Source organism: Scomber japonicus, chromosome 18, assembly GCF_027409825.1.
Source record: "Scomber japonicus isolate fScoJap1 chromosome 18, fScoJap1.pri, whole genome shotgun sequence".
In the NCBI taxonomy this organism is placed as follows: domain Eukaryota; kingdom Metazoa; phylum Chordata; class Actinopteri; order Scombriformes; family Scombridae; genus Scomber; species Scomber japonicus.
This window is the reverse complement of record NC_070595.1, coordinates 10,609,431-10,625,008: the sequence shown is the minus strand read 5'-3', so window position 1 is coordinate 10,625,008 and position 15,578 is coordinate 10,609,431. Positions and strand designations below refer to the sequence as shown.

At 43.0% G+C, this 15,578-nt stretch overlaps 1 protein-coding gene across 1 annotated transcript in view; it reads left to right on the top strand.

Annotated features, from left to right (window-relative positions):
• Window positions 1-795: 795 nt before the first annotated feature.
• Window positions 796-15,578, top strand: part of tnrc18 (trinucleotide repeat containing 18) — a 49,689-nt gene continuing 34,906 nt past the window's right edge. Inside the window, exons 1-2 of the mRNA XM_053337732.1 lie at window positions 796-926; window positions 2,570-2,913. Coding sequence (XP_053193707.1) covers window positions 2,706-2,913 — 208 coding nt within the window. The 5' untranslated portion in view covers window positions 796-926; window positions 2,570-2,705. The remainder of the gene's footprint in view (window positions 927-2,569; window positions 2,914-15,578) is intronic.

Genomic DNA, 15,578 nt, shown 5'->3' with positions numbered 1-15,578 from the left:
GGCGTCCTCAAAGCCTGTATTCATCCTTCTCTGGTAACCCATAATCAGAATTATTAAAGCCCCAGTTGGGTCTGCCAATTATGGGGCAATAATTCGCAAATTGCAGTCGCCCAAAATGAAATTAAATAATTCAGTTAGAATGAATAGAGAGGCTTTAAGAAATGGATAGATTGTTATCTTAAGTTTTTAATGTTGATGTTTCAGGCGCATTTATTTCATTCTGTTAACGTTTAGGGGTGGGGGGGTGGGAGGGGTATGGAAAGTAATTTACTCACTCAGGTAATTATCCACTTCCTCCTAGTGAGAATAAAGTAAACTGGGACCACATTAAAAACAAGTGCAATATTTTACAACGCTCCTATATTTTCCGCTTCCCAATGTTTGCGCGTCTATTATAATCAGCGTGTAAATGGGAGGGGCGTGTAGGGTGGTATGGGTGGGGGGGGGGGTCGCCTTGAAGCTAGCCCCCACCACCAACGCCACCACCATCCCCACACCCTTGAGTTTTGATCACTCAGTCTTGAAGGGAGAGGGGACCTTGAAACTGCTCAACCTCCTTGCTCCATAATTGGTTTTATAGTGTTGGCGAGCGGCCAGTGTTTTTTTTTTTTTTTGTTTTTTTTCAACGCTGGGAACTTTGATTGACACTCCGCATAGCAAATCAGAGCAGACCTTATTTAAGACGTACAGGGCTGGGCTGGGGTTGGGTGGGAGAGAGCGAGGTGGGCGGGGCTTGCAAAACAATGCTGTGTTTCATTGCTGAGGAGTTTACGGACGCGTCAGGGGCTCTCTCTCCCCCCCTGTTATCCCCCAGTTTACCTTCGGACGAGCCTGTAATGGACTCCTCCAGTTCTCCCAGCAACCTGGACGGATTTTGAGAATCGTTTGCATTTTTAGCTCCTTCCTCAGATTTCCTCCTCTTTCAAGTAAGCGCTCGGCATGTTTTTTTTCCTCCTTGTTTGGGTTTTTTCTTTTTCCAGCTGAAGTGTCAGACTTCTCCGCGTTTTAAAGCGTAATTTGGTTTGTAAATGTGAGTGAAAAGGGCGCGGAGGTTATTGCAGACGACCTTTTGGATTTTTACGGTGCTGTTGGCGGTGTGAAAAACCCTACCGTGAGACATTTCCTCCGAGAAAGTTTTTTGCTTGTCGTTAATGGAACCGTGAAAAGTTTGAAACGTGGCTGTGACGCCGTGCTCCTCCGCCGCCGAGCCGCATGGATCACAGCCGAGGAGGATACAATGTAACTCGGCCCCGGACTCTGTTTAAGAGCGCTCAGAGGCAACATTTGTGTTTCGGTGTATTTTTTTTTTTTTAAGTGAAGAAAAGGTTTATTGTGATTTCGTGAACGAGCCATTCTTCAGATCCCGCCCGCCTGGATATCACGAGTCATGGCTGTAATGTGCTCGCTTGCAGCCTTTGAAGGTTAACTCGACTTTCGCCTTGTTTTAAACTTAAATCCACAGCGTGTTAACTCCCAGTGTTTAACTACAATTTATTTTTGGGGCTCTTCTGGATACGTTAAAAACTATCTTAATAAGACGCACAATTTGCCTTCAGCAATTGCTTGTTGTTGTTCTGCTTAAAGTAACTTTTATAGCATTATTTTAGTTTTTTAATATTAATCTAAGCACATAAATAGCGTATCTGCGAAGATTATGGTCTTGCATCTGTTTTAAAGAGTCACTAAAATAGTCCTTTTACTGAATTAAGGCGCATTGCTCTGGTGGATACAGCTTAAACAGAATTATCAGTCCATTTCTAATGGAAGGCTAAAAGACACTATTATACCATAATAACGCTTCAAACATGGGTTTAGATGGTAAACCGACGATAACATTGCATATTAAATGAGGTTTTGGTGTTTTTAAAGGACTCGAGTGTTTACGGGCTAGATTGTGATTTCTTTCCTTGGACAGCACCCATGTCCAATTGCGAGGTAACCCGGACTAAATTCGCATCTGTGGGCAACAAAACACCGCTAAGCCCGCTGATTAATGATGCAGGCTTTTGCAACCTTATTTATTTTTAACCCGTTTGAAATTTATATTTGATGCGCCTCCAGTATTTATGGTGTATTGGCTTACAGGGCCTACATTGCTGGTTTACGGTGTAGGAAAACAGCGGGGTAATCGGAAAAGGTAGAATAGGTTATTAAAATTTGACCGTGTGCGTTTCCATCACGGGATCGCGGGGTGTCTTCATGGCCGGAGCAGAGCGGTCTCTCCTTGCTGTTTCTCTGGGAAGCGGAGCTCCGGAGCGGCTGTCTGCTTGGTGTGCAGTGGGGGTGGAGTGCCGCTGCTCGCTCGCTCACACATTAGATCATAATATTATAGATATAAGTTAAAGCTGATTTAAGACCTATATTTTTGATACATCAGGAGCAACTCGTATAATAATACTGCCGATCGACTAATAGTCAATGTTGAGTTTTTAAAGTGCTTTTCCAAACTGCGTCATTGCACGTATGGGCCGCCTGTTCGCTGAAAAGAGAAGAAATCCTAACTACCAGTTCCCAACAGTTTGCTCAGATTGTGTATCAAGCGATTTTTTTCTCATGTTTTATTTTCTAGGTCAGCAGGATGGCTGAAAAGGAGCCCGAATCGCCTGGAAAACTAAAGACATTATTATAGCCAGTATTGGCTCTTTCGGAATAGGGGGCCTATCCGAACGGACAATTTCTTTTCTCAACTTTCCCCGCTGTGGATAATGGATGGCAGAGATTTTGGACCTCCCCGATCCGTCCACGTACCACCTCCGCTGTTGGCGGGGCTCGCGATGGAGTCACACCGACTCGGAGCAGCAGCAGCAGCCGGGAGGATCCCTCCCTCACCCGGTCACTTGGGCGCGAGTCATCCGCCGCCTCTCCACTCGGGAAAATTCATGCCATCGGCCATTAACCTACATCCACACCACAGTAAGTACATGTTGTTGGACTGCTTGAACGCTATAATGTAAATGCTTTAAAACGCAACCCTCTAATAATACAATATTAAGTTGATATAACGCTGCGCAAAAATGCGCACAGTTTGAGGCTCCCAGTGGCAGCATGTGCGGTCATTACTGGGATGTCGCTACGGTCTTGTGTGGGAAATGAACCCAGATGTAGATTTTTCATCAGGAGGAGTGGCAGTTATAAAGCTGTGACAAGTTTCAGATGTGAAAGTATGGTATCGTGTTAAGGATTCCCAGCCTTTGCGATGAGCAACACATAAGCGGAAAATTACTCGGCAGTTTGCAACAAACACAAACACACAGTCGTCTTTTAAAGCACAAACAGGGCTGGCTGGTGAGTGTTGTGGTGTGAGTGTTGTTGCAGCAGTGTGCAGGTCAGGGTGCAAAGGGCTTGGATTGCATGTGGACCATTAAACCGTCATTCCTATGAGAGCAGATGCAGTGTGTGTGTTTGTGAGAGTGGGGGTGGTGGAAGTTGTGACCTGAGAGGGATGACAGACCACTTCTTGAACATTTCTGGAGTGTTTGTGTGAATAGGAGGATGGCTGTGGTTAAGTTGCCAGTATTTGGAGTAAAAGCCACTCTTGTGGAGCATTTGGCAAAAGGCTGACTCTGCCCTTTTCCCCCAACATTTGAACCAAATCGGTAGGGCATCCCTACTGCAAGTACATTATGGAATCTGTGTGTAAAGTAAGCATGCATCTGTGGTGTCTTTAAATATATATGTGTCTGTGTGCTCTTAAACATACATGTCAGGTCCACACTATGAGGTTTCATGTGCAGATAGAAATGTGGTTTAGTGTACACAAGGCTGAGGTTCCTTAAAGTGAACCCCTATGTGTTTGTATACATCACTCACTACATGCCCTGTGTGCTGTGTGTTTTATTCTATTCACTCTATTAACTCTATTCTATTAACTCATGTTGTTGTCCACATTATTTTTGTTAATTTAATTTCTTATTAACATTGTCTTTCATAATGATGATTGTGCTTTGGAAACACATCTCTAATGTAATGCCAGTAAAGTCCATTGAAGTGTGTGTGTGTGTGTGTGTGTGTGCGTGCGTGTGTGTGCGTGCGTGTTTCTGTATTACCTGTCAGTCAGTAGATCATCTTCAGTATGATATTCCCAGCTGAGTTGGTGGTTTTCCTTTTACTTTCACTGCCTGCACTGTGATGCAATGTCTGCTCCTGCTATTAGTAATGGAAGCTTTGAAATAACATTGTGCAATTATGTGTGTTTGCATACAGTTATGCGGTCAGTCAAAAGGGGAAAGTCAAGCTGTGTGTTGCGCGAAGGGAAAAATAGGTGCGCCGTGTCTTTTTTGGAAAATGGAAAGTCTGACAAACGCTCTCATTGAGTTACTTACATCCCCCCTGAAGTCATGTAGCTGCAGACACAGATACAATTACAGTTCCTCTGGTTTCTTTTCAGAGGTAAACCCCGGAGATAATAATAATTCATCGCTTGAACGTGGGTTCGGTGCAGCGCGTGTCATTTGGAGCTGAAGGTAGTAGAGGTCTGGATAGAAATCGAGGCTCTGCTGGTGGGGCAGGGCTCTCTGATGAAGCGTTAATTTGTCACACCGGCAGAGCCCACACACTCGACTCACACAGGCACACGAGAACCTGTCAGAGATGAAATCGGCTCGCAGCGGGTAGCGTCAGGATGATTGATGGGTGTATCGTGGCAAAGAGATGTGCAGGTGATGGGTGTAGATTGAGTAACATGGCAATATTTTTCCACTGATCAAATCTGACTTTAAAACCCCTGCAAAATACCACTTGTTGGTAAAGTGTGTGTTACGATGCTGTTTCCCCTCCTGTGGCTTCAAAATGAGCTGAAAACTGCTTGTGGTTGGTGTGTGTATGTGTGTGTGTATGTGTGTGCGTGCAGACTTGCTTGTGTAGCCGGAGGGTTTGGAAGTAGGTCTGTGAAGTGGAATTGACCCAACCACTGTTCCAGCCCAGATTGGCAGTTTAAACACTCTTTTTTTAAACGGGACACATTTTATTCTGCCCACACACACACACACACTGACCTTCTCGCTCTCTGATTTTCATCTCCCATACACACACACACACACACACACACACACACACACACACACACACACACACACACACACACACACACACACACACAAACACCAGCAGCAGCCTCCGCCCACAAAAACACGCCACTGTACGACACAGGTCATTTAGCTTTATGGCGCTCTCTCATATCAATTCCCAACACATTACATTAACCAAACCCGATTGAGATCTCAGTCCCAAGCTTGTAATAACACCACACAGCCTTGTTACACGATAATAACTTGTTAATTGCAAATGTTCCTAATGTTCTCCCTTTCTTTAATCGCAGTAAACAGTATGAATCACGGGAGCCCAACTTGCCCCGCTACTGTTTTTGTTTACACGTGTTTTGTGGCATTCAAGACACTTCTTACACTGTTGTTTTTGGCTGAGCTCTTGATAGCAGGGCGGACTGTTTGTAGCTGCTGACACACCCTTATTTCCCAGGAGTCTCCTGTAGTTATTATTATTTTTTAGTTCAGTTTTTTTTTTTTTTAATAGGATTTCCACCTGACTTAATGGAGTAGAGAAGTCTCCCTTATTTCCACATCTCAAGGTTGGCGTGTGTGTGTGTGAGTGTGAGAGAGAGTGAGTGAGGCAGCTTAACATTTGTTTTAAATGCACTGTGAAGCTGAAAATAGTTTGTTGACATTTGTGCTTCGTGCTAACTCTGGAGAAAAATGGACCTGTAAAGAGTGTAAAAACATTATTTTCCATCAACGAATCCCAGCTTTATAACACACAGCACCCGTTCCAATGTGTTCTCACAGGTTACGCCTGATCAGGATGGATTGATTGCTTGACTTTTGTTGTCCAAATCAGTGGAAGTTTGTCTTGGCCTTCTCCCATATCACAGAAAAAGTAACACAGTAAACTACACATTGTAAAGAGTCACCAAGTCCTGCTCATGGGTGAATGTTGGGTCTCTGTGAATTAAAGAGTACCATCTAGACCTGCTCTATGTGAAAAATGGCCTGAGATGACTTCTATATCGATAAACTTGACTTGACATTGCACATCAGACCTTTTTAGAAACATAACAAATATACAAAATACAATAGTGCAGATGGGCAGGTAGCAGCGGAGCAAATCTTATAAAATAACAAATGTTCCCTGACGTGTGATCTGTATGGCACAGTGAATAAATCACTTCTCCTATATTTTCTGGCTGGCCCCCTTGGGACCCTGAATTGACAGCTAGATGGGAGCAAACTCTTGAGCGTAGCGGGTGTGAGGAATGTCCCAGTTTTAGCCTTTACTGCGTACAGAACAGTCAAATATGTTGCAAAGTTATTATTGTTTTTTGTGACCTGCAGGATCAGGTCTTAGTCACTGTTTATAGACCTAAAATGGCTGTAAATGCTCTTCTGTCTACTGGAGGTCTGCTAGAGCCTCCATCACCAGATTGAGGCCATCTGTCCCCTTCCTCCTCTTCCCTCCCTCTCGCATCCGACAGCAGCAGAGGTAGGACCCGCCGAAGTGCAGCCGAGCAGAGAAGACGAGGCCCGAGACGCTTCTTACTGCCAAAACTCTTATCATCACTCCTAAAGGTGGAAGCGGGTGCAAAACATGTTATTGTTCAGGGTGTGTGTATATGTGTTAAGAATCAAGATTACACACACATGATTTGTAAAGGTGAAGATCAGATTTTTGGCACCTTCTGAGCAACAGTTTTGATGCCAGGCACTCTTCTCTTTTGCACTACATTTTGTAGAGATCGGAGTGTCTTCTGTTTTGTCTTTTTTTCCCCTTGTTTTTCTTTGACCAGCAAACTGTCAACAATCAAAGCAATATCACTACAGCTGCAGGAAACGTAGCGCACATCACTTCATGTGCACCGGCGTCTTTTTTCCGCGCGTTGAGAGCAGAAATCGAAGAAGCACCTATAAACCGGGTGCTAGTTGAATCCCTGTGCTGTTCAATCAAATCGACCGTTGTGATAAATGATTACTTTAACTGTGTGACCTGATGTTTAAAAGTTTTAGAAGCAGCATTTGGAATAAAATGAGGTAAACATGCCATTAAAGGTGGTGTATCTCTCTCTCTCTAATACACACACACACTCACACACTCACTTTTAGTTTTCACAAGGGAGCGAGATGAGGAAGATGGGAGTGAGACACAGAGGCAAATGTAGGTGTTGCAGTGAGTGCAGAGAAGGGAGGTCAATAGATGGAGATGAAAACAGCTCAAGACAAATGGAAAAGGAGATCTAAATGGACACGATCCCCGAGGTGGAAAGCAGCGTTTTTTGTTTTTGAAGGATGAGAGCGTGGAGGTTGTTGTTTGTGTATGTGTGTATGAGAGAGAGAGGGAGGGAGAGAGAGAAACAAACACTGAGTGGATGAGCGGATTGAGCTCTTGTGTATGGGAATAGGAGCATGTGATTGTGCTTAGTGCAGTTAGGGCTGGGGTTTCCCCCTGGGACTCGCCGCAGAGAGAAAGGAAGAGATTTATCCCGACCACAACACATTCATACACAGTTAGATAAATGTGGTAGCCCTTCAAATGTCCCCCCTCTTTCACTCTCCCTCACACACACACACACACACACACACACACACACACACACACACAGAGAGATGCACGAGTGTAAGTATAATTCATGCAGCTTGCAGGGCAGGCCAGGGTTGTCTTGGCCGATACCAATTTGTCTTCCACGCCACTCGGTTAGTGTGTCTGTTTACGTTAAAATTAATGTGGTGAGTGTGTGTTTATATGTATTCAAGACACAGACCCCTGTGTGTTTTTGTGTGTGTGTGAAGATGTGGCTCAGACACGTCCCCCTCTCAGATTAATTGAATCCTTCAGGAGAGAAAACAGGCTCCTTAAGAGAAAGCACAAGGCACTGCTGCCCTGCAACAATAAACCTGTCAAAGGCAGACAAACGACACATACACACACATACACACACAGGCATATGACGCACACACACAGCTGTCAAACATAAGAGTGATAGGCCGGTGTGTGTGTGTGTGTGTGTGTGTGTGTGTGTGTATGTGAGAAAACGAGCGTGCCGCAGCATGTCGAAATACCCAAAGCATTAGCTAACTGGTTGACTTCTGCCAGAACCGTCCCTTAAATTCAAACAACAGCCTCCAGCGCACAGAGGTCACACACTGCGTTTATGTCTGTTTGGCTGTGCATGTTGAGTCTGTGCCGTTCTATTACATAAGATTATACAGTCATAAAATTCCTCACAGGATACTCAGATGAAACTCACATTGCGCTAGGGCAGGTACGACGTGAGGAAAAGTCCAGTTTTTACAGTTACCCATAATCTGTTCGGCCAATTGAGTTGCTAAGACGACCTGCACTTTAGACCACAGATGTTTATCATTTATATCCACATCATACAAAGATGAACTGATAAGCTGTAAGTCAGTAAACAGAATAAATGTCACCTTTCTGTGGCTTTGAGCACAGACATCAAACGAACAGTTTCCTTTACTCTTAATTTTCTGTGAGTTAATCTTAGTTTCCCTCACTGAGAAAAAGTGTTTGTATTTCATCTCACATTTTTTATTATTTCTCAAATAGACACTGAATATGTTGCTAGACTCAAGCGCCACATATGTGAATATCTTTCTTTCTCACTGTCTTCAGTATTCGTTGCATCTGTGTGACAACGCAACTGTGCATGCCATTCAGCCCGTCTGAGAGACCTCTACCATTGTGTGTCCGCGCGAGTGTGCGTTCTCATTTGCTGGTATGGCAGAGTGTGTGTCAAAATAACACCTGCCGCCTTCACGGGAGATTCCTGAGCGCAACAGCACGACACAGCGAGGCTCAAACACACACATGCGCTTTCCACCCGACCGCCAGAGCAACTTTGGCACCAAGTTTCTGAGGGCGGCAAGAAATAAAACGCTTATTCTGCGTCTCTTCTGTCATGTGGTTGAGATGAATATCAAAGAAAACCAATCTATGGGGTTGTGCAGCTGGGTGTCACTTTTTATGATTTGTTATTTATCAGTTCTTGAAGAGATTATTAGAAAGATTGAAATGTGTGAAAATAGGGGAGCAGAGACAAGTTCTGAGACATGTCAAGCGAGCAGTTTGGGATCATTGGGTGTCAGCAAGTGTAATATTTTCATTCAAAGGAAATGATAAAGAAGCACACAATATTCTGTTATCACAGCCACGATGTACATCTCATCTGTGGTGAGATGTTTCTAGAAGATTCACATCAAAAAACAGTACTGCAGACAGCAGCTCTTCATCTAAATGATTGAAAGTCAGTCTGTTGTTTGCAAATATATTTCCTTTGCAAATTCATTGCGTAATCTCTTTATCAACAAACAACGCTGAAAAGATAAAGAGCCATCAGATATTAACATTTTGCAATGTGGTTTGCAAAACTAAAGGTTTGCATGTTGTAACATGAGCTTGTCATAAACCAAGTTGAGAAAAAACAAACAAATAGTTTCCTCTTAACATCGCGGAACACAAGACACCAGTTGTGCTCTATGAATGCAAATTTTAAGCAGGTTTTTTTTCGATAGTATGACTAGTCAGTCGTTAACAGGAAACTTTGGCAGCTTATAAATAACTAACAGGGGGTAACTATTTCTGAAACTGGTCTCATATTGAGAGACTGTTTCAGTCAGCAGCGATAAAACAGGCTGCAATGTAACCTGATGGGGCAATAACACCAAGCCAGTGCACGTCCAACACATAACTCTACATTATATTGAATTCAGGCAGTACTAGAATGGATCGAATAATATTCAGTGTATCCAACATTTCTTCTTATTCCTGTAGCTAAAGTAAGAAAGAAGCTTACACTAAAGCTACAGAGTAGTAACACTGTCCTATGAGCAGCGGCATTATGAGCTCAATGTCTATCACTGTATCAAGACCCACATGGTACAGAATTCAAAGGAGTTTTTAATCTGATTAAGTCTGATTACCTGTATGAAACTAATGAATACAATCAACATACATAAAACCAACAAGTCTTGGTTCAGAATGACAAGTCGTAAGTAATGTCACATCTAAAAAGTGAATCATTACAGCATTAAAAGAAATGTTTGTTCTTTTTCTTGCATGCTGCTGGTAACCATTGGTGACCACTTTCAAAAGACAATGCATCATTTCTGTGCTGTGTTAGATGAGGTAAAACTTGTTAACATTTATGTAGATATAACATGGAGGATAAATGGACATTGTGTGAAAGAACTCCACTGTATTCATATTGAATTCTGATATTAGCTTACCTGTAATCATTTGCTGGTTTACTAGACTTGCTGGTTCTTCAGAGGCTCTTGTGTGTGTGTGTGTGTGTGTGTGTGTGTGTGTGTGTGTGTGTGTGTGTGTACCCCTTAAATGTGCTGGTGTGTTACAGCTTTACAAAAATGCCCCAGAAAGATCATCACAGCTGGGGTGAACACTCAGCTCTCTCTCAGCCAGCGTTAACTGAGCTGCTGCTTCTGTTCAAGATGCTAGTGTAGCGTTAGCATTAGCCTCAGACAGCTAAACTGGACAGCCGCCAAACAACAAATGTGGAATTTTTACACCTTTCCGCTTCAGAGTTCATCAACACAACACAAGCGAGCAGAGGCACGCTGTGACTTTTCTCGTCGACGTGGGGAGGTGCGTTTGTTTTACAGTTAGCGCCGGGGGATTTGTCACCACCCGTCACAATATACACCTGTACACCCAACTTATTAAATAGTAAGAAACTCCACCTGGTGCAGTTTGTCAAATCCAACTGGCTACTACAGCAAACCTACACACACTTTCACACTTTACACCACACGTCCCTCGTCTCCTGCGTTATCAGTTAATATATTTATAATCAGTTGAATTATTAACAGCAATTAATGGATTATCAATTAATCATTAACACCCTTTATGTGTACATTTTGGAAACCATTAATGCCCTTTGCAGCCTGAATGAACACACAGAAACACACTCGCTGTCAGATGTGTATGCAAATCCCACGCATGACCCGCTTGTGTTTATGTGAGGACCCCCTTTTTTTTTTCTCCCTTGCTCTACAGGCAGGATTAATGGTTCCCAGTGTCAATGTGCCAGTTAGCTGCAGCAGAGACGGATAGCACGCCAGAGTTTTACTGTTTGAATGTTTTTCTTGTAGGGAATAAAATCCAGAGATCAATAGAGATTCCCCCCCAAGCTAACCCTGCTCTGAGTACCACTGATAGAAAACAGATGGGTTCACAGAGAGTTTGTGTGTGTGTGTTTACGTATATGTGTGTGTGTGTGTGTGTGTTTCAGATTTGCAACGGCGTCTCTATCAGAATAGATCTCCAGCGTGCCGCCTTCTTCCCCTCTGTGATATCTAGATCCGTTTCTTACAAAGATCTGAAAATGGAGACTCAGAAACGTGTTGGGAGTCAGAGAGCGTGTTTCTTGGCAACTTGCTTATCCCAATATGGCAAACTAACTGTCTTGTGAAGTGGGAGCCAAATGGTGTGTGTGTGTGTGTGTGTGTGTGTGTGTGTGTGTGTGTGTGTCTGGGGTGGGAAAGTGGGATGGGATAGAGAGAGGAAGGAAGGAAAAGGGCTGAGAGAGAGAGAGAGAGAGAGAAAGAGAGCGAGAGAGAGAGAGAGGTAATGAAAGAGTCATTCCAAAACATTTAAAGAAACACTTCCCTCTCAGCTACCATTTGGATGTTGTTTCTGGAACGAGGAGCACAAATGTTTTCCCTCGTTCTCCCCCTCCCACTTTTTCCTCCCTTACACTGTTCAGGAAGGGGAAAAGGGAATTTGGGATTGTGTTGGGTTTTTTTCCTGAACACTGGTACAAAAAGTGTGTGTTTGTGTGTCTACTTTGCACACATGAATAAAGGGCCTGTAGGCGGCTGTGATGCTGAGATTGATCCAAACTCTAGTGTGTTTGTGTGTTTGTGTGTGTGTGTGTGTGTGTGTGTGTGCGTGAGTGTTGGCGAGACCCTGGTGTTTGGCCTGAAGGAATGGAAACTGCTGACATCCTACCAGGACCTTAACATCCTTGACAGGTGGTGGTGGTTGTGTTGTCAGTGTGTGTGTGCGTGTGTGTGTCGAGGGAATATGTCTACGTTTTGCTCCTCACACTCACACACTCACACACTCACACACTCACACACACACACCAGGTAACAATTAGTAGGTGGGTTACAGGTGAGAGTAATTTGTTAGGACAACATTGTCGGCACGTATTCTGGCACATGTCGACACACACTGGAGTGAACGATGAAAAGTGGCTGTAAAAAGCATCTCTTAGCATTTTCAGCAGTAGATTATTTTATTATGATCAGATTATATAGAAAAATTATAAGCGATTAAATTATTTTTATCTCACTAGTCACACTAGTTACAAAGAGCTCATTTCTTACAGTCACAGAGGAAAAAGTAGCAAAAATACAACTTGACTTAATTTGCTAAACAAACAGTTAATGTCCATATCTATAATGGAACAATTTAGTATTTTCATTATTGACAAATCTATAGATTATTTTCTTGCTTAAACATTTTGTCTATGTTATAGTAATAAAGAACTGTGGAAAAATGGCAGTCACAGTTTCTCAGAGGCAGCAGAAATGTCTTCAGTGTACTAAGAGCTTAAAATATTAATATACTGTCATTTTCAATATCATAAGATGTTTGTATGTATGAAAAATAACTGAAACAATTCATTGATCATGAAAGTATTGGCTAATTGATCAACTGAACCGATGCAGCTCAAATCCACAATGTGGACATCATCCATAAACAATAATATGTTAATAATAATATGATGATAATACCATGTTGACACTGTCCCGTTGTTAATTCTTCATGAGCAAGACGCTTATCCAAAGAGTTGAATGGAGGACAGCTGGACTTGGCTGAAAATACTTGAAGACGTTTGGCTTCTCATCCATGGAGCTGAAGAGGGAATTGAAGAAGACTCCTTTTGATTAGAGGTGAAATGTCTTCAAGCATCTTCAAGTCCAGTTGCCCTGGATTCATTCAGCCCTCTATGGATCACCGTGACCTGGTTGTCTAGGAATCTTCAGACTAATATTTTCAGCTTTGTAGTAAATCATATTAGTTAATCGCATACAGTTTGAATCATTTATTTAGTTTAAAGTTATTATCTGAAACTATTTAGATTGGTTTTCTGCAGTAGCCATTCAGTGTGCTTTACTGCAGCATCTCTCTGTGTAGTGGGTTTTATTGGTAGTGGCAGACTCCTCCATTCCTTTGACCACAATCATTGATCAAAAAAAGCATCTTCAAATCAAAGACAGTCTTGTTTTTTTAAGACTTTTTTTGGGGCTTTTTTAGACTGTGGATCAGTTTTAAATGCTGCAGGGAGTAAACATCCGACTCCTCAGCAACACTCAACCAGCTTTCTCTCTCTCTCTCTCTGTGCAGCATGAAATCAGACTGCCCGCCATCTCTCATGATCACGATGGAAAAAGGCCAATAATTGACTGAAGTTCTGTATTAAAACATCTCCAGTTTGTTTAGTTGCGCTGTAAACAGATTCTGTCATATTACTGACAGAGCAGCTCCTCAAGTCAATGTTTTGCCGTATTAAACTCCACTTGCTGTGTACCACGAGCGCCCACGGGTGTCGCCAAATCACCTGTCACCACTTTAAGAAGTAGGTACTCAAAAAGGAACAAACGAGCAGTTTATCTGAGAAGTTCACCACATGTGAAGATGCCTGGTTTCCTTTTTACTTGGAACAGCGGATGACTACATGAAGAAGTGGTAGTAGGTGAAAGCGGTCAGATAATATCTCTCGGCATAATAAGCACTTGAGTGTATGTGCGTGCGTGCATGTGTGCTGTAATGAATAATAGATGCTACTATGAGACTACACAGAGAGTAAGTTGCTGCTCCTCAGTGCTGCACACAGGACAGGGAGGTGTGTGTGTGTGTGTATGTGTGTGTGTGTGTGTGTGTGTTCGTTCCCACAGAGTTAACGGACTGAGACTAACTGAAGGTTAATAACTGGCTTTGTGTTTGTGTGTGTCTTTTGCTTGTGTACATGCGCGCTTGTGTTTTTGCTTGTGTGTGTGTGTGTGTGCGTGCGTGTGTGTGTGTGTGTGTGTGTGTGTGTGAGCTCCTGCAGCGTCTCTGACTCAAAGGGCATTCACTGCAAACCCACACAGAACTGTTTGCACATGTCAGTGATCATACAGCGATGCAGTGCAGCCTCTTCAGCTACACACACACGTACACACACACACACATACATACATACATACATACATGCAAACATGGAGAAGCTTGAATAAATCTGTGTCTAATAGGACCGGGTGTGGAGGGATCCACCTACACAGTGTTTTTCAGAGCACTGCAATACTCCTGCTTGTGTGTTTGTTTGTGTGTGTGTGTGTGTGTGTGTGTACGCCTCTGTTAGTGATTAATTGGAAAGCTGCATTTGCTATTGATTTACAAAGGGTGTGTGTGTGTGTATGTGCCGGTCGCTGACGGACTGCGGTTTTAATGTACTGATTTAGATGCAGGGAAAACTCGGCAAGCACAGCATGTCTCTCAGATTCCCACAGGACTAATACAGAAACACACACACACACACACACACACACACACACACACACACACACACACACACTCGGCCCCTTCCCCCTCGCCCTTTTACAGACAGCACCCTTTCCCCTACACACATGGTTAGTTTTATCAGGGTAATGGCTGTGCAGTGCATTCAGTAATGGGCTGGGTGTGTGTGTGTGTGTGTGTTTGGGGTGGGGGGGTGCTCAGCTAAACATGAAACCTTTTCCAGCAAGAGTTTTTGATTGAAAGAAGCATAGCTAGTTCAAAGGTTCAAAGTTTGCTAATGGTCAGATAGTATGAGGGGTGTGGGGGGGGGGGGGTCTAATAAAAACAAGGCCAATAAAAACAATCGATAAAAGTGCCATGTTGAGATACGCAATGTTTTACGAGGAATTTGCTCTGTGGATGTTGAACAGTGTGACGTCAACTGGCTTTGAACATGAAGCGTGTGTAGAATGAATCATCGGTCCAAAGTTAAATAGACGGAGCAATGGTCGGTCTTCTGACATTACACTTTCTGCATCATCAGGTGCAAGCTGATGTTGGAACTTGGAAGTTTTGAGTGTTATCATACAGTTCTGAAGTGGTTTACACGAGCTCCAGTGGGTTTTCTGTCCTGTTAAGATTGAAGAATGAGGTGAAAATGAATTGAAACCGTGAAATCTATTGGCAGATTCTAATATACAGCTCTTAAATGGTGGTCATTTTAACGTGCTTGATCTAATATTTCCACTTAGTGCTGCTCTTCTTCTTCTTCGCTTGATGTTACTAAAGTCTGTTGCGGTGGTTGGGAAAGTGTGTTGAAATATTAGATTCAACCCAGGCAAATATAGGAGGAGATCTGTAGGATCACTGAAAACCTTTCCAAGATACAACTGGCTGCCGTACAACAGGATGAAGTAATTATGGAGTAATGTGGGTAATTCTGAGTTCAGAGTTGCAGTTCTTATCTTAGTTCAGTATCGATGTTTAAATCAGACTTTGATTTTACCTTATTTCACACATGACAGTAAAAAAAACAGAAAACATGAGCATTA